Here is a 23,458-nt window from a genome sequence, read left to right on the forward strand (position 1 = left end):
GGGGGTTTTTTGGACTTTTGGTTTGATCTCTAAATCCAGCCCCAGGAGAGAAGAAATAAAGCAGTAAAGAAAGGCCAAACCCCTCCCAGTTAGACAGCAAAGTCCAATGCTATTCTCAGCACACCTGGGGCTTTCACTTAAAGGATGCAGTGATGATTAAGTTGTATGAGATTAACAGCAAGATATTAAAAAAAAAACAAAAAAAACAACTCAGCACAGTATGTCAGATCTCAAGAAGAAGATGCAGGGTTTTCAAAGTCTGGCCAACCTCTTCCCTTTGATGAATGGCAAAAATTTTTAAAAAAATGTTAAATTATATAATATTAATACAAATGCTGGTAATCAGAGATAAAGAGAGGTGAACGGAGGGCAATAGCACAAACAGGTGTGCAGCTGACACAAATTCTTCTCCATTGGGTTTTCTATGGCAATGATGAGTCTGCCATCTTCATATAAAAGACTTTTTAATGGGACTAAGGATTGCTAGTGCTGTTTCATTCTCTTCAAAATTAAATAAAAGATCTCAGTAGATAGGGAAGACTTGGTCCACCCAATATGCCCATCTCCGGTACTGTCACACGTTGTAGGTCTTATCTATAATCTTCTCCTCCCCTCTGCCACTAAGGTCTTTTTGCATCTCTCTCATTTATGCTTGAATTCTGCCACCATTTTGGCTCCATTAATCTCCGCTGGAAGTCACCTCCTTTCAGTGCAAGATTTTCTCGCCTTTTTTTTTTTTTTTTTTTAGTTTCCTTCCTTTCAGCTTCATATGAGGGCCCCTTGTCCTCAAGTATCTCATTCTATGGAAAAAGCTTCCTTCTGGTACGTTATTGAAGCTTTCTGGATATTTGAATGTTTGTACCTTATACCCCCTTTCCTGTCTTTCTACCAGGAATGCACATCGTTAGCTCCTTCCATCTCTGTGTACGGCTTATGGTGTAGGCCAGGCACCATTTTGGCAACCCTCCTTTGACTTGCTTCCACCTTACCACTGTTCTTTAGGAGACGTGTTTCCAGAACTACACGTAGTACCCAAAGGTAGGGTCTCAGATCAATATAGCTGTAATGTTACTTCCTCTTTCTGCTAGGGACACCTCTTCTTATGTAGCCAAGCATACTATTGAGCCATCTTATGGAGTAAATGCACAGTTTGGTTTTTTATGCATGCTCTAAATGAAAGCAAAATGGTGTTTTTAAAAACTGGGATACATATCTTTTCCCATCTGCAAGATATCTGTAGAGTAAAAGGCCAGGGGTAAAGGAGTAGATTTTAATACATGCGCGCACGCTTCGATAACATGTGCGTGCTGCCATGCAAGGGGGGTGAAATAAAGCAATTTTCACGCGACGACGCATCCTGGACTTCTCCGTTTCCCTCCCAGTCCACTCCAATTAAAGGAGTGGACTGGGAGGGAATTTCCCTACCCTACCTTTTCTTTTTGGTTTTCAAGTTGCTGCTCCCCTGGAGCAGTAGTAAGTTGTACGCGCCGCTGTACCGACGTCTCCAGCCCTGCCCTGCCCCCTGGACCACCCCTTTAACTGGGCCCAGCATGTCGGCGCTTAACAGGGGTTACACACGTGACTGGGCCCCTTTGAAGATGAATTGCAGGGGACTCACCCCACCTCTGTTTTATTCAATGAGAGACACTACTTTTACAAAATAATGTAATAAGAGGCTCTCAGGCACTGGATAAACCCAATGGGTCAACTTTCTTTTTTTTTTTTAAACCTTTTGCACTCCATTTTCCTTAGTCTGGTTGAATATTTGCATTCTCTATACCAATGAAGGAAAGCTTGGAAATTCATACAACATGCCCTTTTACCAATGCTTAGGTCTTTTCTTCATCTACTCTCTACCACTTATCACATATGATAAAGGGAAAAAATCCCAAGTAATCAGCTCCTCCCCATTCCCCATCATTACCTTACAAAAGTTTGCTTTCAAAGGACTTGGCTCATTCTGCAGTAGCTTTTAAGGATCCTGTGAAAGCACACCATACCTTTCAGTCACCCAGTTTTACTTGTCACCTTCTGACTACCAAACCCTAGATCCAGCTTTCACTAATATGTTTCCAGCAACGTTCCTACCACAAACAATGTATACCCAGCAAGAATTGCTCAGAGATACAGTATATATCCAAGTCATATATGCTAAACTGGCATTGGTTCACTAAATGGCAAAGTGGTTACTTTTTACAGTTATTTGTGGCCCACTTGACAATGAGGTAAGGCCATGGCAATGTTCTAGAATAAAATGACAAATATGCTACCGTATTACAAAAATATGGAATACACATGCACAAGCCGGTTCCAAATTGAGTAGTCTTATAAAGCAGATGCCCCCTCCTCCCATCATACCCTTGCCTCCTCTTTTAAACAAGCAAACAAAAACAGTTTTAAAAAGTGTCAACTGGGGGAACAGTTCATTAGGTAAAGGTATGGTTCTGCATTCCCACTGGCTGTCTCCTTAGTTACTTGTTTGTGTTGCCAAGATTGAAAGATGGTGTTTGAGAGGGGAGGGAGCATTGACAGTGCCTGGTAAGAAATAAACAAACCCTTGATGTAATAGCATCAAGATCTAGTCAGCAAAAGCAAATGTAATGCAAATGCATATTTTCAATTTCCCAATCCCTTTGTATTTTAGGAATGCATACTTGCAATTTCCCTGGTGTGTGTGTGGGTGATTGGTAAGAAGTGGAGGAAATGGGGTGACTGATGACAGAAGCAGCCTGGTGTATGGGGAGTGACTGGTTGGGGTGGCAAGTAGTAGCTGGTGTGTATGTGGGCAACTGGTGAAAGGAGGAGTGTCTGGGAAAAGAGGTGGGAGACTGGCTGGAGTGGAGACTGGTGAGAGAGAGGCAGCCTGGTGTGTGGAGGTTTAACTGGTGTGACAGGTCACCCCCCCCCCCCACACACACACACACCAGGCTGTCTCTCTCATCAGTCACTATCTCTCCCACTTGTCACCCCAGTCACTAACCCTCTTACCAGTCAGCCCCCTGCCCCAAAACACACAGATGCACACCAGGGGAATTCAAAGTATGCATATCTTAAAATGCCAGGGCCCCTTTCCTAAAATACAAAAAGACTGGCAAATTCAGAGTATGCATTTGGATTACAAGCTTTTGCTGACTAGAACTTGGTGCTATTACAACATCACTTGTTTTTTTACACTTGCCATCAGGCATTGGCCATTCCCCCACCCTTGCAACCTTGGCAACATAAACAAGTAACTAAGGAAACAGACAGTGAGAATGTAGAACCATACCTCTAGCTAATGAATTGCTCCCCCAATAGACACTTAATATAGTGCATACTAACTGAAAATGTTACAGATATCATCCCATTAGTGTGCACTAAGTTCAAAATTAGGGAAACCCAAAATAAACACTTCCGAACCATTTTAAAAACAAAATCAAACACATAATGACCCAAGACAAAAACGACAAGCAAAAAAAAACAAACAAACAAGTAGCACACCCCTAATCACAACCAGAAACTGGAACCCCCCTCCACTGATTTTTCCAATAGAACAGTCTCAGTTGGAGAAGTCAGAATGGGAATCCAACATACAAAATGTTTCCATTACATACCAAGTTTATAAGTCTCATTTATCCGCCGGATTTCTTCAGTGGAGCGAGAAGCCAAAATTTCAATCAGGCATCCCTCATCGGTCCCTGCACCCTGAAAAAAATAAAAATCACAGCTTTCCACACTAAAGAACCAAACACCTACATCTTAAAAATGTGTATCAAACAAGAGGCTGGGAGGGAGGGGAAGAGACATTTCTCAGTATTTTGCTCCAGATCTAAACTAAATCATCCTAGTAATTTCAAAATAGAAGTCACACCACCACAAAAAGTGGGAACCACTTTTTTTTTTTTACATAGCAGCTTGAAAAATAAATAAAATCAAGGTCCTCCCACCCCCCCATTAATTGTTATTTAGTAGTCCAGGACTAAATTTATGTTTTGGACAAAACAAACAAACAATTTTGTTATAGCACATCTTATGCCCGAGAATTTTACAGTTTCCTGTAACTTCCAAGAAAGAGAAATAAATGCACGAAAAAAAAAAAAAAAAAAAAAAGAAGGAAGATCACCCCCTTCCATACCCCCCTCAAAGAAAAACCTTTGGCAAAATGTACTGCAGGACTTTTGCTCAAAATTGCTAAACTTTATAACCAGTTAGAGAAGTGTACACTTCTAGTAAAACACAAAGATGATGCATTCCCTGCTCTCATCTTAAGCTCTGCTTTCCCTGCTCCTGCCAAGGCACAGATGGCCCCTGCTCTCTCAGCACATTTATCAAAGGCATTTCCCCAGAAATTTGACAGAAGTGCTGGCACCTTGGTACAAGAAGCTCCTACCAAATTTCAGCTAATCCCATCTGCCAGGGGGCCCCCAAAGCATGCATGTGGGTAGACAGATACAGCAACAGGTGCTTCTCTGCACTGATAAAATGCACACACAAAGAATTCCAGCTAAAGTCTCACAGTGCTTTTGGAATAGAGATTTTGTTTGCATAATTTGTGTGCAGTTTTTCTCCTTTCAGGAAATTAAATTGTTGGGCAAAAATGATGTACACATAAAATGGCTTGCAGAATTTATGCACCTTTTTATTATTCAATATTTAAATCTGGCGTCAACAGGTTTATTTTTAAGCATCAGTGAAGGAAAAGGCAGTAAAAACCACGTACTGAATTAGTTATAAAAAGACCTTCCTTCAAATAAGAAACCAGAGAATAAACCCAACTTCTAACAGATTTTTTTATTTTTTTTTTAACTGAAGATGGTACTGCCAAGTTTTTTGTTTTTTTTTTGTAGTGGCCCAAGTGCGACAGACGACATCACACCTCACTGGGGTGCAGCGATACAGCAGGCCGAATTCAGAAAAGTGCATAAAAGATCTGAAAACAATGTATGTCATATTTCCTAGAAGGCTCTAGAACAAAGGGTCATGAAATGAGGGTGAAAGGGGAAGACTCGAGAATAATCGAAGGAAATATTTCTTTACAGAGAGGATAGTGGATGCATAAAAAAGCCTCCTCATGGAGGTGGTGGACACAAGGACCGTATCTGAATTTAAGAAAGCATGAGATAAACACAGAAGATCTCAGAGGGAGTGGTGGGGATTAATAAAGCTGAATACTTGGTGTGGATGGGCATAAATGATCTTTTTTCTGCAATCATATTTCTGTTTTAATCAGTCCAACATAAGTGTAATCCAAAGAGATATTGTTCAGAAACTGTCAAGACCACCCAATTCCTTTCTACAGAAGCAAGTCTTAGGGTGCACTAGAAAGGAGGAGTTATTTCTTCCTAAAACATAGATGACCCTGTGGTAACAAACCTTCATGGCTTTTTTCAGCTCCCGCACATCATAGAGCGTGATGGATGTCATCAGTCCTAGAATCACATCCTCAAAGTTTCCAGTTAGTTCTGACTTCAGGTCACTCAGCAAATCCTAAAATACAAACAGGATATTGCACAAAATATATATCATCATCTGTATGGTACTACATACCCAGTCAATTTAAAGCACAGGATTACAAGATCCCTTGAGTACAAGGAGGAAATGTGACATTCTATTTATTTTGTGTGTTTTTATATACCGAAGTTTGGAGAAGTCCTTCACTCCAGTTTACATTAATAACAACGTAATACAATTCTAGATTAAGAATGAGTGATGGAGACAAAACTGGTTTTACCCAGTAGGCTGCACTGGCAGCTTATGTCAAAACCTTTGAGTCCAGGTTATGGAATCAGAAGACGGCTTTATAGACAGCTCTTTGCTGTATAGTTGGGACATTTCTTCCATGCAGTTTATCATCCGCAATGTGGCAATGCAGTTGTAGTGTGGAGAGGAAACCAAGCAACGACAAAAGCATGGCTGCAGAAACTGTGGGCAAGCTGGGGAGCAGCCTGCTTAGCATGGTCCAGAAACTACAATAGTATGGGCAGGGAGGCACGAGTAGTAATGGATTCTCAAATTTACTTAGTGCACTGGACTCCTCACCACTGATCCTGTCACACCAGGACAACATGTACTTTTGGCTCCCTGGCAGTGCTGATGATCCAGGCACAATAAGAGGCCAGGTGAGTTCTTGACCAAAAGTGTGTACACAGCTTTTGGAAAAGAGAGTACAGAGATCAACCATGGTCAGCCTTAAAACTAGAGTGAGGTTCTCTCAATGTAGGAGACTTTGTCGAGTTTCCAGTCATCAGTCTGATAATTTTGGATTAACTAACCAGAAGGTGCATTTAGTGAAGCAGTTTCACCCGCCACCGTGCTCACATTTTTTGGAAGCAAACTTTCTATGCGGCAAGGAGTTTTGCATACACAAATGCATATAAACTGCGCACACATTAGCATCCTCCCACGAAAATCTAACTGTAATGAAGGCATAGAGAAACGTGTAGGCTAAACTTGTGTTTTCTTTCTGCTGGAAATTTTACTCCTGGTCAGCGATGGAGTAAATTTTCTGGTGCTAATATGTTAGTCTATCAGGAATTTGTGGCGCTGCACACAAAAGATGATTTTTGCACTTAAATATTTCCTTCTCCTCCCTCTCTCCTATAAATATTTTTTAAAATACCTCTTTGGGACTACTCTCTCCCTCCCTCCAGATTGTTTCAAAATGCCCCCATGGGGCTGTCTCTCCTGCTCTCAAAACATTGCAGGTAGCAGCTTCCTCCTAAAAAGGGCAGTGAAGCTAGGGATCCTCCATCCAAAAAAGGATTTGTCCTGTTTTTGGATATGGATACCCGGGGGGGGGGGGCGGGGGGGGTCACTGCACTGCCTACAATTAGTTTGATTAGTTAGAAAGGAAGGCGACAGCAGCCTTGCAAGGGCTTGAGTCCTGTCTCCTGCCCATACCCTGATCTCTCCCTGCCTCCTCCAACCTTCGCCTTTAGATCAGCAGAAGAAGAGCTGGACAAAAGAAACCTGGGCCTGAACAGAATCTCTGGGCCTCACTGCCAGGTGTATTGTGGTCTCCCTCCGCTGACTCATGATTTACGAGCATAAAATGAGCATAAATCATGGTTCTGCACACCATAAATCATGCATCTTAAGAGACTCTCCCTTCCTCTAGTTAAAAAGGCTGAGCTCACATTTTAACTTGAAGAGTTAAAAAAAAAAAAAAGTGCACCCCAAACCAGGCACATTACATACCATGTGTTTTCTGCATCAGAATGAAGAAATTACTTACCTGATAATTTTGTTTTCCTTAGTGTAGACAGGATGGGCTCAGGACCAGTGGGTTATGGTGTTCCTCTGCTAGCAGATGGGAGACCGAGTCAGATTTCAAAGCTGACATCAGATATACCCCTGCAGTGACCTAAGCTCTTCAATATTCTCTTCGAAAAGCCATTTTGGACATATACAATCGAAGGACTTGATTAAAATTTGGATACAATTTGATTAAACCCTTGGTTAACAAAAACCTGATTAAAAACTGGAGACCGCCAGTGTTCTCAACCAACATAAGCATCAAAAACCAGCCATACTGTGAATGTCCTGAACTAGGGGTAGGGCACCAGCTTACCTGTATTCATATGGAATGAGGTTCGCCTCATGGGCGATTCCTTGGTGCCTCTCCTGGGCAGCCGTGGGTGGGATGTTGAGTCCATCTGTCTACACTAAGGAAAACGAAATTATCAAGTAAGTAATTTCTCCATTTCGTAGCAGGTAGTCAAATGGACTCGAGACCAGTGGGATGTAAAAAAGCTACTCCCAAATGGGGCAGGAGGCTGCCCATAGTCCAGTTAGCACCGCCCTTGCAAAAGCTGCATCCTCTCGAGCCTGGATGTCCAGGCGGTAGAACCTAGAGAAGGTGTGTGGGGGAAGACCACGCTGCGGCCAGACAGATGTCGGCGGGCAACAGTAGCTTAGCCTCTGCCCAGGATATTGCCTGGGCCCTAATAGCTGCCTTGATTACTTCCTTGATCCAGTGAGCTATAGTAGCTCATGAAGCTGCTTCACCCTATTTCTTCCCACCGTGAAGAATAAACAAGCGATCTGTCTTGCACACCGATTCTGACTGCTCCAGGTACCACACTAGGAGTCTGCCAATGTTTAGATGGCAAAAAAGGCGGAAGTCTTCTGTGTCCCTGAGTCCCTCCGGTGACAGTAAAGAGATGGATTGATTCAGGTGAAACTCCGAGACCACCTTTGGTAAGGAGGGAACAGTGTGAAGCTGTACTGTTCCTGGAGTGAATCGAAGGAATGGTTCCCGACAGGATAGTGCCTGTAGTTCCGAGATGCGATGGGCCGAGCATATTGCCACCAAGAATACCATCTTTAGTATTAATAAGTGTAGCGACAGACTGCACATCGGTCTGAAGGAAGGTCCTGCTAGGAAGTCCAATACTAGATTGAGGTTCCATAGGGGGACCAGTCACTTTAAGGGTGGTCGGAGTTGTTCGACCCCTTTTAGGAAACGGGCCGAGTCCGGATGTGCCAACCGACGGTTTCACTTCCCCTCGGCCATGAAGCAGGAGAGGGCTGCTACCTGGACCTTCAGGGAGTTGAGGGACAACCCTTTCTTCAGGCCGTCCTATAAAAATTCCAGAATCATGGGGATCTTGGACGATTGCGGGGGCACCCCGTGGTCCTCGCACCAGGCCTCAAATATTCTCCAGATCCGTATGTATGCCAGAGACGTTGAGAACTTCCGAGAGCGAAGCAAGATGGCGATCATGGCTGCCAAGTAACCGTGCTTCTTCAAGGGCCAGACCATAAGAGAGAATCGAGCCAGATCTTCGTGAAGAATCGGGCCCTGCTGGAGAAGGTCCCTGTGTGGGGGGGAGGTACAGAGGACTCCCCACGAGGAGCCTTCAAATGTCTGCATTCCACGGGCATCTGGGCCACTCTGGTGCCACTAGGAGAACTAAACCTCTGTGGTGTTCTGTCTTGCTGATGATCTTTCCCAGTAGCGACCATGGGGGGGGGGAAGGCGTACAGTAAGTCCTTCTCTGGCCAGGTCAGAACAAGGGCGTTGATCCCTTGAGAGTGCTGATCTTGTCTGCGGCTGAAGAACTGGGGGACCTTCACATTGTGGGATGTGGCCAGTAGATCCATGGCCAGGAGACCCCAGCGATTTACTGAGAGCTGGAAGCCTTTGGTCGACAGCGTCCATTCTCCTGGGTCCAGGATTTCCCTGCTGAGGAAGTCCACTGTGTTGTTGTCTTTGCTTGCGATGTGGGAGGCAGAGATCCCTTGTAGGTTTAACTCTGCCCATTCCATAAGGGGGTCTATTTCCAGAGACACCTGATGGCTCTTGGTTCCCCCCTGGCGGTTAATGTAGGCCACAGTTGTTGCATTGTCAGACATCACCCGGATCGCTTGCTCCTGGAGCCTGTAGTTGAACTGCAGGCATGCTAGTCTGACGCTCGAGCTTCCAGGCGGTTTATGTTCCAGTTCGCCTCTTCCTTGGTCCATTGTCCCTGGACTGTCAGTTCCTGACAGTGGGCTCCCCACCCTTGGAGGCTCACGTCTGACATGAGGATGATCCATCTCTGTGGGGATAGGCTTACGCCCTTGCTTAGGTGGATTTCCTGTAGCCACCACTGGAGGCGCAAGCATACCTCCGTTGGTAGGTGGAGACGGATAGAGTAGTCATGGGACAGTGGGTTCCAGCATGACAGTAAGGAGCATTGGAGAGGCCACATGTGAGCCCTCACCCACGGTACTACTTCCAGTGTTGATGCCATGAGGCAGAGGACCTGAAGATAGTCCCACACTCTGGGGCACATTGTGGTTGTCAGCCAGCATACTTGGTCTATCAGTTTCCTCCTCCTCGGGGGAGGGAGGAAGATTTTGTTCTGCTTTGTGTTGAATCAGTCCCCCAGGTACTCTAAGGACTGGGAGGGCTTGAGGCTGCTCTGGTCCATGTTCACAACCCAACCGAGTTCCTGTAGGAGGGTCCTGACCCTGCTGGTCACCTGGAGGCTCTCTTCCACTGACTTCGTCCAGATCAGCCAGTCGTCCAAGTAGGGGTGCACCAGGATCCCTTCTTTCCTCAGTGCTGCCGCCACGACCACCATAATTTTGGAGAATGTTCTGAGACTGTTGCCAGGCCGAAGGGTAACGCCCGGAACTGGTAATGGCAGCCCAGTACCACAAAGCGTAGGAAAAGCTGATGGTCTTGATGGACTGGAATATGAAGGTAGGCTTTGGAGAGGTCCAGGGAGGTTAAGAACTCTCCCAGTTGTACCGCCATTATGATGAAGTGGAAAGTTTCCATGCGGAAGTGCAATATCCGCAGATGACTTGACGTTCTTGAGATTCCGGATGGGCCAGAATAAGCCCTCTTTCTTGGGCACAATAAAATAGATGGAATAACGTCCTGTATTTACTTTGGGTGTGAGTACTAGAGTTACAGCCCTCAGACTGAGGAGCCTTATCAGTGTGGACTCCACTGCCAGTGGCAAGGTGATATCATGAACCTGTCCCGAGGGATGCTGCGAAATTCCAGAGCATAGCCTTCTCTTATGATGTCCAGTACCCATTTGTCCGATGCGATCTTGACCCACCTCTAGTAGAAGAGGGAAAGTCGACCCCCTATTTCCTCTTCCCATGGATGGGTCGGCCCAACTTCATTGGGAAGCTCGGGAAGATCCAGAGTCCGGACCTATCCCTCTTTTGGGTTACCGGTTCCAAAAGGACCGAGTCCTCCCCAAGGGTCGAGGTGGATGGAACAATGGGTTTCTGTAGGGCCAGAAGCGCTGGGAGCCCCTGGTCTGACCCCTCATGGGAGAGGGGCGCTGAGACCTCTTTTTCCTGTCTTCCGGTAGTCGGGGCACTGGAAATGTGCCCCACTTACTGCCTAGCTTCTCCAACTTGCTTCCGAATAGGAGTGATCCCTTAAAGGGCATCTTTTGAGGTTCGCCTTAGAGATTGCATCCGCTGACCAGTTCTGCAACCATAGCTGTCTTCTGGCCGCCACCCCTCTGGCCGAGGTCCGCACTATGTCTGAGCTTCTGTCTGTCAGGAAGGCTGCGGCAGATTCAATCGCCTCTCCGGCATGCGCCCCAGGAGCCATCTGCCACTCTCGCAAGGAGCAAGCAGGAGCGAGCCATCAGGGCACAGTAGGAAGTGATCTGCAGTGTCACTGCTGTCATGTTGAAGGCTTGTTTAAGAATGTATTCTAACTGCCTATCATGAGCATCCTTCAAAGTCACCTCTCCCTCAACAGGGATGGTTGTTCGCTTCGAGATGGTGCAGACCATGGTGTCCACTTTGGGGAAACGCAGGCATTCTTAGATCGCTGGGTCCAGAGTATACAACGCGTCCAAGGCCCGACCTCCTTTAAAGCTTGCCTCCGGGGCATCCCATTCCAGGTCAATCAACTCCTGGATGGCTTCCAGCATTGGGAAATAGCAAGAGGCTTTACGAAGAGACACCAGGATGGGGTTCTTCTTTGGCTCTGCCATAGGGTCCGTGCCTGGAACTCCCAGAGTCTTCAGGGTCTGGGAGACTAGTGCCGGCAATTCATCTCTGTGGAAGAAACAAAGCATGGCCCAGGATGGTTCTAGGCCTGGAGGGATTTCCTCATCCTCCAGTAGATCCTCGTTGTCATCCGTGGTATCTGGATCCCTGTCAGGGATACTTTTGGTGAGGCATGGCATGTCTCACGGCCCACAGGCAGGGCCAAGAGAGCGAGGGCCCCCCCCCCCCCCCCCCGTTGGGACTCAACTCGGGCAGGGACCAGGGCTGACTGCGCCTGAACAAAGGCTTGAAGGCCCTGAAAGAATTCCAACCAAGAGAAGGCCACCAGGTCCATATTTGTCCCAGTGGGAGCCAGGATAGGGACCCCCTGAACTGCCCTCTCCCAGAGAGGATGCCGTCCCAGAATTGCACAGGTCCGGGGAGCTATAGGATAAGGTCACGGTCGACCCGTCTTCCGACTGGGATGGGCCAGGCTTGGAGAATTTTTGAGAATCCAGCCCTCCCTGGGCCTCCTCACAGTGCTGACAGGCAGGATTCCAGGTCAAACTATGTGGCTCTAATATGGCAGGCCACACAGAGAGAGTGCTGCCTGAGCTTCTTTGCTGCCGGGGCCATAGTCTGTGTGGTTTGTGCATTTAGCCAGTTACTGTAATTCATGCGTGTACCGACTCGTTTCAGCACGCATATGAGTAAGCGGTCTGTTGTGTGCGATGTTATGCGTGCAGTTATGCACATATTAACACGCACAGAAGGCTGGCCCACACTGCATGTACCAACAGCTGAAGGGGGAAAATGGTGCTGCACCAAACTGTGTGCAAGATGGCGTCGCCGCAGGTCGCTACGTCAAGAGTCGATCGAGCCGAAAATGGGCCTAGCCCATTGGAGGGGCCGCTCAACCCGCTCAGAACCCCCTTCCCTCGCCCGAATGGATATCGGGAACCAAGTTGGTATGGCGCAGCAAGCAAGGAGACTGGAGGAAAGACTTACCGAAGCCCTTCCACTTCTCTGGATCGGAGGAGTTCTTCTCTAGTTACCTGGTCTCAGCGCTTTCCGGCTGAGTACTAGGGATGTGAATCGTTTTTTGACGATTTAAAATATCGTCCGATATATTTCAAATCGTCAAAAATCGTTAGGGCCACGATACAATAACAATTCCCCCGATTTATCTTCAAAAAATCGTAAATCGGGGGAAGGGGGAGGGGAAGGAGGAGGGCGCGAAAACCGGCACACTAAAACACCCTAAAACCCACCCCCGGCCCTTTAAATTAAATCCCCCACCCTCCCGAACCCCCCCAAAATGCCTTAAATTACCTGGGGGTCCAGCGGGGGTCCGGAACGGCCTCCTGAAATCGAATCGTGTTGTCTTCAGCCGGCGCCATTTTGCGCCGCCATTTTGCAAAATGGTGGCGCAAAATGGCGCCGGCCATAGACCAACACGAATCGACTGCAGGAGGTCGTTCCGGACCCCCGCTGGATTTTGGCAAGTCTTGTGGGGGTCAGGAGGCCCCCCCAAGCTGGCCAAAAGTCCATGGGGGTCCAGCGGGGGTCCGGGAGCGATCTCCTGCCGCGAATCGTTTTTCCGTACGGAAAATGGCGCCGGCAGGAGATCGACTGCAGGAGGTCGTTCCGGACCCCCGCTGGACTTTTGGCAAGTCTTGTGGGGGTCAGGAGCCCCCTCCCCAAGCTGGCCAAAAGTCCCTGGGGGTCCGGGAGCGATCTGCTGCCGCGCGCCATTTTCCGTACGGAAAAAACGATTCGCGGCAGGAGATCGCTCCCGGACCCCCGCTGGACCCCCAGGGACTTTTGGCCAGCTTGGGGGGGCCTCCTGACCCCCACAAGACTTGCCAAAAGTCCAGCGGGGGTCCGGAACGACCTCCTGCAGTCGAATCGTGTTGGTCTATGGCTGGCGCCATTTTGCAAAATGGCGGCGCAAAATGGCGCCGGCTGAAGACAACACGATTCGATTTCAGGAGGCCGTTCCGGCCTCCTGAAATCGAAATCGAAATCGAAATTACCTGGACCCACGATACTTTAAACACCCAAACGGCAACAATACGATTCCCTCCCTCTCCCAGCAGAAATCGATCGTTAAGACGATCGAGGACACGATTCACATCTCTACTGAGTACAGAGACTGTCTCCAAATGCAGGAGGAGAGGGCTTTGGCCTTCTCCACCACGCTCAGCTTCTGCATCCACTGCCTTTCAGCTGCTTCAGCAGCTAAGTCCACGCTGGGAACTGGCTACCAGACCAAGGCACACCTCTGAGGGATCTCGAAAATCACCTCAGGAAATCTCAACTGTGGGAGGGACCCTTGGGTATCACTGCAGGAGAGCAGGGCTTGATCTTCTTTTAAAGTGAAGGTAAAAAATGTCTTTATTTGTGCTGTAATCCCGCTAACACCGAGCTAGTGTTGGGGTAGCATCCACATCTGCTAGGAGACTGAGAGATACTGAAGGGCTGAGGTCACTGCAGGGCTACATCTAGGGTGACGTCAGCTTTGAAACCTGACTACGTCTCCATCTACTAGTAGAGGAACAGAAAACCCACTGGTCCTGAGCCCATCTGGCTACATGCTAGGAAAGTTCAATTTTTTTTTGTTTTTAGCATGTGCTTTCAGAAACAGTGTAGTGAATTTCAGCACACAAGTCTTATTACATCAGTCCCCAGGTTAACAAGCCATCCGACTTTCTACAGAAGTGTTTCTTTGGACAGTATGTCTAAATCTATCTAAACCAAAAAGCATAAAGTACAGAAATTTGATGGAGGAGATTAACAGTTTCCATTCTAACATTATCTTGCTATATTCTTTAAACACTGGGAGATGGGGGGAGGCAAAAAAGGCCAGGGATCAAATTCCTAGATAAGTGGGTGAATCATTTAATATCTGGCACGTTGTTCTTCACAAAGAGAGATTAAAATCAGCAGCAGACACCCTGCAGTGAAATGTAATCTTTAACAAGTTTGACATTCTTTCAAGTAAATATATGCAATTATTCTGTCACAACCCAGTCTGTCAAGGAGTATTAGAGGGGGGATATGACATATGAGACAGACAGAATTAATTTTAAATACATTGCAATGTCATTATTGAGAGTTCCTTCATCATTTAAATCTTTAGGGGCCGATGCAATACGGTGCGCTGAGCCGAGCGCACTGTAACCTGCAGTCGGAGGCGGGTAGAATAGGCGCTAATCAATCCCCTAATGCAATAAGGGGATTAGTGCATATTCAACGCACGACTACGCGGAGGGAATCTAATAGCGCTCATCACATGCAAATGCATGTGAATGAGGCTAATAGGCATTCACTCCCGATGCAAAAAACTGTCAGGAGCAGGTGTTAATAGCTGTGTGCATCAAAAAACAATGAAAAATAAAAGAAATAAAACTGGCGTCGGTTTTTGTGGCTGTCCGCCGGTAAGGAGAACAGACGCCGATAAACTCAGCGTCTGTTTTCGTGACCGGCGTACGGCAGTCACGAAAACAGATTGGGTTCGCGTTAGCAAGGAGGCGCTAGGATCATGCAAGCGACCCTAGCGCCTCCTTGCTAACGCGACCCCCTCATTTAAATATTGCATGGCACCCACCTTGGGGACGCCTTGGGCGCTGACTGTTCAGCGCCTGCTTTCTACAAGAGCTTATTGCATCGGCCCCTTAAAGTGGAGATGGGGCTGTGCTTATAACTACCACCCCTCCCCCCAAAGGGTCCTTGAAATTCCTAAGGAGAGACAATAAAAGGACCAGTACCAAGAAAAAAAAAATAAGGTTTCCTGCCAGATAATGCAGGCAGAAGTCAAACCCTTTTATTCTGTATTCAGCAGGACAAGGGCTAGATTTGTATCTAATGAGGGAGGGAGAAGATGGCAGGTCAAACAAGGGCGTGGACTGAGAAACTACATCCTTCTTTGCAGTAATACCTGGGGCCATTTCAACCGGCTGCTGGAATAAAAAATAAAAGATTCCACACGTTTAAAAACACCAACAAAATACACAAAATGACTGAAAACGAGAAAGAGTCAAGACATTCCTCTCAGACCGATAGAAGCTTTTGGGCTTTCTGCTATCAGAAATATCTTGTGAAATATGTATCTATTAAAAACAGGCCCAGAATCCAGCGGGCTTTGTGACTCACTCCCCACAAGCCAACTGGTTTGTTCCTTGGCAACAAGACGTCAGATTTAACCTTTGCTAAATTTAGAAATGAAAGCAAAGTATATACTGCACAAACACACACACCAAACTCTCAGGCCCAAAAATGTTACATTTTAAAGTGTTTGAGGGGTTTTTTGTTTTGTTTTTTTTAACCTACACAGAAAAAAAAAAGTTTGGTAAAAAAAAATGTATTACACACTAAAAAAAGAGAAAGGCCAACAGTTTTGTAATGCTGTGCATTTCATTAATGTTTTTACTTTTAATGTATTTATTGTTGCATTTTGATTCTGTGTCCACCATACTTGATTTCTGAAATTCTTATTTTTCACTTTGATTTGAATTGCACTTCTAGGTTGCCTTTAGTTTCCATAATGTTGCTTGTACAAGCCTGTATGCTGATTTTTTTTTTTTATCACCATGTCTAAACAGTGGTCAGGCACACTGTAAAAGTGAAACATACATTTAATAAATTAAAAAAGTAAGGACATTTGTAGGAAATACAGATAACTCAGAACTTGGGGGCAAAAGAGCAGGGAAATAAAAAAAAAAAATCCCTTATCAAATCCAAAAACTTCCCAACTGTGGAATTTTTGTATTTCTAAAAGAAAACCAGAGACTGCCTGCCAGGATTTCATCTTTTGAATGGGAACCTTTTAAGTCAGCGACACATGCCAGGAGGACCTCAAGAAGCACCAGTCTCAGAATTCAGAGAGGGGCAGAGCAGACAGTGCAGTCTGACGTAATACAAGGAAGAACGACTGACGTGGGAGATCAAGGGAGGATCTGAGCAGTTTGCCTAGGATGGAGGAGATTCCAGCAGAGAAGAGGATACATGGAGCTTTGAACCATGCAAATATTAATCATTGCCCTACCCTAGCACGCTTGGAAGGAAGACAGCGTGGTGGGATTCAGTCTGGCCAACTGATCCTGGTAATCATATAAAAGTAATACTTTCTTGCTATTTCTTGATTTCTAGATCTAAGATTTTGGGTGCAGATGCAGGGGGGGGGGGGTTGCCTAACTATACACCACAGTGGACTTTATTATAAACGTTACTGGAATTTGGTAACTGCTCCGTGTTGTTGGTTTTTTTTGTTCTTTTTTATAGTTATAAGAATGTTGTGAGTTTATTTGGCTACAGTTGGGAGCATCTAGTGGCAGCCCCAGCCCAAACCAGAGTGGCAACGGGGAGGTACCACTTAAATTAATTTATATTTTTGCCAAGGGGATCAGGAAAAAAGCATCGCATGGAAGAGAACAGACATTGAAAGAAAACCAAAAACCCTTCAAGTTCCAGGCCCAGCTCAGCCCTGCCCCGTGCTATTGGTTAATTTCTGCACGCCTAGCTCTAGCATGAACCTACCCTGCCAACTGACGTTTTGTAAGCAATATTGATTTCCTGCCGCTGTGTCGCATTCCTATTGACTAGGATATCGATGATGGCATCTTCATCTGTACCTGGAGGAGGAGGAGGAAGAGGACAGTCAGATCACTGCTAAGGCTAGTCTTCCTTCAGCTTTGGCAAAGAAAAAACACATCAGCTGTAAAATATCAGGTAAGAAGAAGCAAAACCCACCTATTGGTAAAAACCACAGATCTTATTCCCTGGTCCCTACCCTGCAGGGAGGTTTCTCTTTTTGGCCAAGACTGAGTGCAAGTTCTGGCAAGGAGCACAAGATGGTCTTTTCTTAGCCCAAGTGGCAGATTCTGGGAAACAGTCCCTCATGTCATATAAAAAGGGGTGGCAGTGCAACCTTGTGGCCAGAGGAGAGAACTACAAGCCAGGAAACCTGGGATTTACAAGGTTCTCTCTCTCTCCTGTGTACAATTCAAGGCTAATCATGTTATCCTATCAGTAACTAATACAGCCAGCACACTCTCAAGCAGCAGTACTAGCTCAGTGTTTCAGAATATCGAGCTTGCCAGAGTCCTTGCTCTATTGCTACCTCTTGAGTTTTATTTCTAGGTTGATTATCTTATTTTGGCCCTACCACTGATTCTCTCTCTTTTTTTTTTTTTTTTCATTTATTTTAATCAATAAGATTCAAACCCAGGCCCTCTGGAGAAGTTCTAGAAGCGAATGACCAGTGAAATCTCATTTAGGAAGCCTTCTGGTTTGCCAGAATGCAGGTAGTCTGTGACTTCTGGATGCTAGCTGATTTGTTTACTGGCTGTTTTCCTTTTCTGTACAGTCAGAAACTGCAGTGAAAGACTATAAAGCTCAGAATGTGTAATATTCATATCCTCCAGCTACCAGCCGATGACGGCTGTTTTCTAATATCATCACTGGATTAAGAACACATTCAGAACATTTTGCAGTACTTTTTTTTTTTAAATGTTCAGACAAAAATTGCAAAACAATTCTATAATAACGAATAAACCTACACAGATAGAAAACAGCAGCATCTAAGCAAACAGAAGGCATCATTCTAGGATTGGTGATAGTGAAACTAAGTTTAAATGCTGTTTCAGCAGCAAATTCAATTGCTTGGGAGATATTTACTGGTGGAAGAGTCACTTCACGCTGCTGGTTCCATACTTACCAATACCCTTCATGGCCTTCCTCAGTTTGTGTGCATCCTCGGTTGCACTGAATCCAGAATAAGGCTTGATGGTTCCGCCTTTAATTCCAGCCTAGAGACCAAGAGCAGAACGTTATAAAAAGATCCATTTATTTCATCGCTGCAAAAATTTAGGTTCACAGTACCCATGGAAGGGGCAGACAGTCTATTCCCCTCCCCCCCATGCCCTCCACAAAATAAAACTAAATATCCCTGTTTATTACCCTATAATACTCAATGACAAAACATGAACAGAAGAGAAAAAAAAAGTATGCAAAATGCATGAGATTAAATGCAGCAGCAGCAGGCAATGAGACCATAAAATAAAAGACTCATTTGGCATATCAGGATCAATGTTTACCCTGCTGGACCCGCCGCCCTTCCTTTCCCTAACAAATTCAATACACACCTGCAACATGATGCCTGCAGGTAGTTGTCAAAGGAGGAATAAGAAAACCCCATGTGTATGAAAGAAATGATTTCATAAACAAGGCCTCAGTCCTTCAGTTTAAACTGAGTCCCATTAAAAAAAAAACAGCAAAGAAAAACAAATTAACTATGTCCAGATATAACGCATACATGCTCTGCTATATCACCTGTCTTTATGACTGCTATCATTTTTTAAATCTTATATGTAAATTTACAGCATGTTTGAGGCTTAGGATTTATATAGAGCACACCAGGTGTACGCAGCAGTGTGCAGACAGACAGGCAGATTCAGTACAATGTGCGGGAGAGCCGGCACTCTGAGGCGAGCGCCCAGGCCACTCTCCTGGGCGCGCCATTCGCTATGCAAATGAGGGCCCACGCTGATAAGGAGGGGCTAGGGACACTAGCGCGTCCCTAGCGCCTCCTTATTGACAGAAGCGCTGGCTGTCAGCAGGTTTGACAGCCGACGCTTAATTTTACCAGAGTCAGCTGTCGAACCCGCTGACAGCCAAGGGTTCAGGAAACGGACGCTGGCAAAATTGAGCGTCTGTTTTCCAACCTGCGGGCAGATATATATATATTTTTTTTTTGGGGGCCTCTGACTTAATATCGCTATGATATTAAGTCGGAGGGTGTACAGAAAAGCAGTTTTTTCTGCTTTTCTGTACACTTTCCCGGTGCTGGCCGAAATTAACGCCTGCCAAAGGCAGGCGTTAATTTCTGAGAATAAAATGTGCGGCTTGGCTGCACATTTTACTTTCTGTATCGAGTGGGGCTAACTAATAGGGCCATCAACATGCATTTGCATGTTGAGGGCGTTATTAGGTTCCGCGGGTTGGCGCGCGTTTTCCATGCGCTATTACCCCTTACTGTATAAGGGGTAATAATATCGTGTCAAAAATGTGCGTCCAAATGGGGGCTAACGGTGCACTTGGCCTGAGCGCACCATACTGAATCGGCCTGATAATGGGCAGCCCTTATTCCTTAAAACTTACAATCTTGTGACTAAGCCTTTTGGTGCAACCCTGGCTATTGTAGTCAAATAAGATGGCAGGAATTGGGGACAGCTGCAAGGGCCACAGTCATGTCTCCATGGCAAGTAATACACCTGTCCAAACACCACAAGTCATGCAGCAGCTAAGGTTATCCCACTGGGAACTAAACCCATGTAGATGATTGGCAATAAAATGGCAACAGATGCACAGATGTTATGTCCTGCTTATAAAGACATCTTTTATAGCCTGACATGGGCATGCCTTATCAATTGTAATGTTAATCAGGACATTTGGAGAAAGGTTAATATCTAACTGTCCATCTGCTACTGATAAAGCTGGATTACAAGGGAGCATCAGTGCCTCCCCCAACAGCTAAGCACAACACTTGCCCCTTTGTGCCTGGTACATCTCATCCCAACCTAGAACCCCCCCTCCCGTTTCCTTATCTCCCACGCCACCCTGTGCCAGGGGAAGCAGGCCCTCACTCACCATTGCTATGGTATCAAGTTAATGATAAACTTCTGGCTTCCGAACCTGGAAGGAGACTGCAATAAAAGAAAGGTCATTAAGTAATTAATAGGAACTGTAACCTTCATGGTGAGTTTACACCCTGAACACCAAAAACCAAACCATAAGTGCATGCGCAGCCCTACAGAAATAAGACAAGGCACCAGCTTTTTACTTTGAAAAATCAGTGAAACATTCAGTGAAGACTGGTCTTCTGCTTTGTATGTCTTGCTTGGCATTTCAGTTTTTTTTATGTACAGAAGTTATTTCACTACTAAATGGAGGAATGAGGGAATAAGACCCTAAAAAAAAACAACACCTTACATTCAATGCATTTCCTACCCTTTTGGCCATTAAAGCAATTTGAAACATAGGGGGTTTGGATTTTTTTCATACTGTTTATAATTTCACCAATGCCTTTTTATTTTGAGTTATAGATTCACAAGATTTCTTCATTATAGGAAGATGTTTTGGGGGGTTTTTTTTTTTAGTGTTTTTTTTTTTTTTTTTTAACTCTGTTCTGCAACATTACTGAAAAGAAAAAAAAAACAAAAACCAAGAGACACTTTTTTTAAAACTGGAATTGACTTAAATATTTAAGTGGCCACCTGTGCAAGATCTAGGTGGGTCATGCACCAGCTCCATGGCTGTCCAACTATGGCTTGTATTCCCTATGATGGAAAGCACGTGCTGATAGCAGCAGCTGTTCAATTTGCCAAAAGCCAGAGCAAATTAAACAAAAAAAAAGTTTTAGTGGTTTAGCTGAATTCAAAATCAAGTTCATTCATGAATACCATAACAGGGAGTATAAAAATGTGACATTGCAGTCTGTAAACCAGCATATGTAATAGGGATAAATACAAATAGTACTGTTTATTTCTCGGCTGGAATGTATATGATACAATTTTGTGTCCTGTACTAAGAATGTACAGCTACAGCTCATGTAAAACACAACACTCAATTCTATCTACTTCCCAGGATCCAAACATTAAATCTTTCAGTAACTATAGAAACCTCCCCTTCTCATGTGCAATTTTACTGTCTGCTGCATGGTTGGCTAATTTAGAAATAGAAATGTGATGGCAGAAAAAGATCATACATCGTTAGACTGCCATCCTTAATATCCAGCTCTACATTCCCTCAGAGATCCCGTCTTTGTCCCATGCGTTCTTAAATTCAGGTACAGTCCTTGTCTCCATCATCTCCACTGGAAGACTGTTCCACGCATCCACCACTCTTTCTGAACAGAGATATTTCCTTAGATTATTCCTGAATCCAAGCACTTTCAACCCTCAGCCCATGATCACTCCTTCACAGCTTCCTGTTGAAAAAGGCCTGCCTCCTGTACATTGATAGAGGTATTTCAATGTCTCCATCATCTCCCTGTCCTCTACAGTAAAACATTTAGATCTTTAAGTCTCTCCCCATATGTTTTACAATGCAGATCAAAGACCTCTGGACCAGCTCCATCCTGTTTATATTCTAGTCTCCAGAACTGTATTCAGTATGCCAAGTGAGGTCTCACCAGCGACAGTATCACCTTTTTTCTGCTCACCATTTCTCTCCATATGCACCCAAGCATCTTTCTGGCTTTTGCTGTTGCCTTATCTACCTATTTCGCCAACTTGATATCATCAGACACAATTACCCCGTGTAGAATTTCACCTCCTTATACAGTGTTTTAAAGCCCAAATGCATGACTCTGCAATTTTTAAAGCATTAAATCTTATATACCAGACAGGGCCGGGGCAAGGGGATTAGGCGCCCTAGCAAGCCTTCTCCCTTGCGCACCCCCCCCCAGTCTCGGCCCTGACTCCTACATCGTTCTCGATCACGCCCACCAAATCTCCACTCCTCTTTGCTGCCGCTTGTGGCCCCATATGGTTTGCACCCAATAACGTACCAAGGGCTAATGCATTTGTGTGCCTCTCCAGCATCCCCTCCTTAATCCTTCTTGTACTAATGCTTAAGGTCACAGAAAATCATTGGCATCTCTAGACAGAATAATTTTTTTTGGGGGGGGGGGGGGGGGGAGCCAAAATGACATTTCTTCATCACACCCACCTCTATAGCATGGATCCTGCTTAAAAAATTGGTAATTAAAAAAAAAGTGTTAATAACAAAGCCCAAAGGGTCTTCTGCATAATTTTAAAAAGCTGGCCAGTTTCACACTATAAAATTATTTGATAACCTCATTCAACTAATTCTATTTGGCTATGAGAGTGAAGTCTGGAATTTATAGGAAGGGACAGAATGTCAATATAAATCCTGCACCTCCAGTTCTGTAACTCTGTGCATCCACTGAAATTCCCCCAAACAATGGAGCTTGGGTGTTTCCCTTACAGCTCATCATACTAAAAGATATTTTCAAATTCTGGTGTCACCTCACAGTAACAGCAGCACAAACACCTTCCTCTGCCAGGCACATTGTGAACTAACACAAAACCCCGCAAAAAAAGACACTCAAAATCTATACTGCAATCCCATCGTAACATAACAGTAATACCAAGGACTCAAACAACAATAACCCTGCCTGTGAAAAAGCAAGGGTAAATATTACACTGGGTCCTAGAATACCAATACACCACCTACTGTGGAAACAAAACAAACCGGATTGCTATATATCCCTATACAGACACTACATGCTAGCAGAATCTCTCATCACGGTCTCACACACACAGAGCAGAGACAGACCCTCACCAAATACAGAATACAAAATAAAGGAGCACAAATTAGACAAAAACTGAAATGGAAACCCCAAGAAGCCAGACTCTGTGTATTAACAATGGAAAAACAGAACCACCATTCCTCATAAAGCAAATAAAATCAAGAAATATAAATCATCAGTTATAATAGTAAAACCATAATAAAATAATATTTTAAAACTACTGATAAATAGAATTTCTATTAATTAAAATCATATACATTTTTTACAATTTCCCAAACACCAATATTTCAAAACAGCACATATATCAAATAACATCCAATAATTGAAACTAATAAGGATTTTAAAAAGCCCCTGCTATCCCCTTCTGTGGGAGCTCTTGATTTCTAGTCACCCTGATATTGTCGAGGATTAGGAGGTTATCCTCTCTCTCTCACACATACTCACATGTCCATTCTCTCTCATATATACACTGTCACTTACATACACATTCATGCTCTTATAACCACCATAACCTCTCGCAAACACTGACACACTCTCAGGCTCTAAGACACCCCCCCCCCCCCCCCCAAAAAAAACTCTTACTCCCTTGGATTTTCTCATACACACTCATGCTCTCTCACACATTGGCTCCCTCACATACACACAAACACACACACCCAGACAAGCTCCCAGTCATTTTCACACCACTCC

General features: G+C 45.0%; 1 protein-coding gene across 1 annotated transcript in view; it reads right to left on the minus strand.

Moving 5' to 3' along the window:
- The window catches only part of ANXA4 (annexin A4), a 62,215-nt gene that overhangs the window by 16,693 nt on the left and 22,064 nt on the right, over nt 1-23,458 (minus strand). The window contains exons 2-6 of the mRNA XM_029604011.1: nt 20,083-20,138; nt 18,152-18,242; nt 16,972-17,066; nt 5,353-5,466; nt 3,594-3,684 (exon numbers count right to left, since the gene is read on the minus strand). Of these exons, the coding sequence (XP_029459871.1) occupies nt 3,594-3,684; nt 5,353-5,466; nt 16,972-17,066; nt 18,152-18,242; nt 20,083-20,085 (394 nt within the window). The 5' untranslated portion in view covers nt 20,086-20,138. The remainder of the gene's footprint in view (nt 1-3,593; nt 3,685-5,352; nt 5,467-16,971; nt 17,067-18,151; nt 18,243-20,082; nt 20,139-23,458) is intronic.

This window comes from Rhinatrema bivittatum, chromosome 5, assembly GCF_901001135.1.
Source record: "Rhinatrema bivittatum chromosome 5, aRhiBiv1.1, whole genome shotgun sequence".
NCBI classification, from domain to species: Eukaryota; Metazoa; Chordata; class Amphibia; order Gymnophiona; family Rhinatrematidae; genus Rhinatrema; species Rhinatrema bivittatum.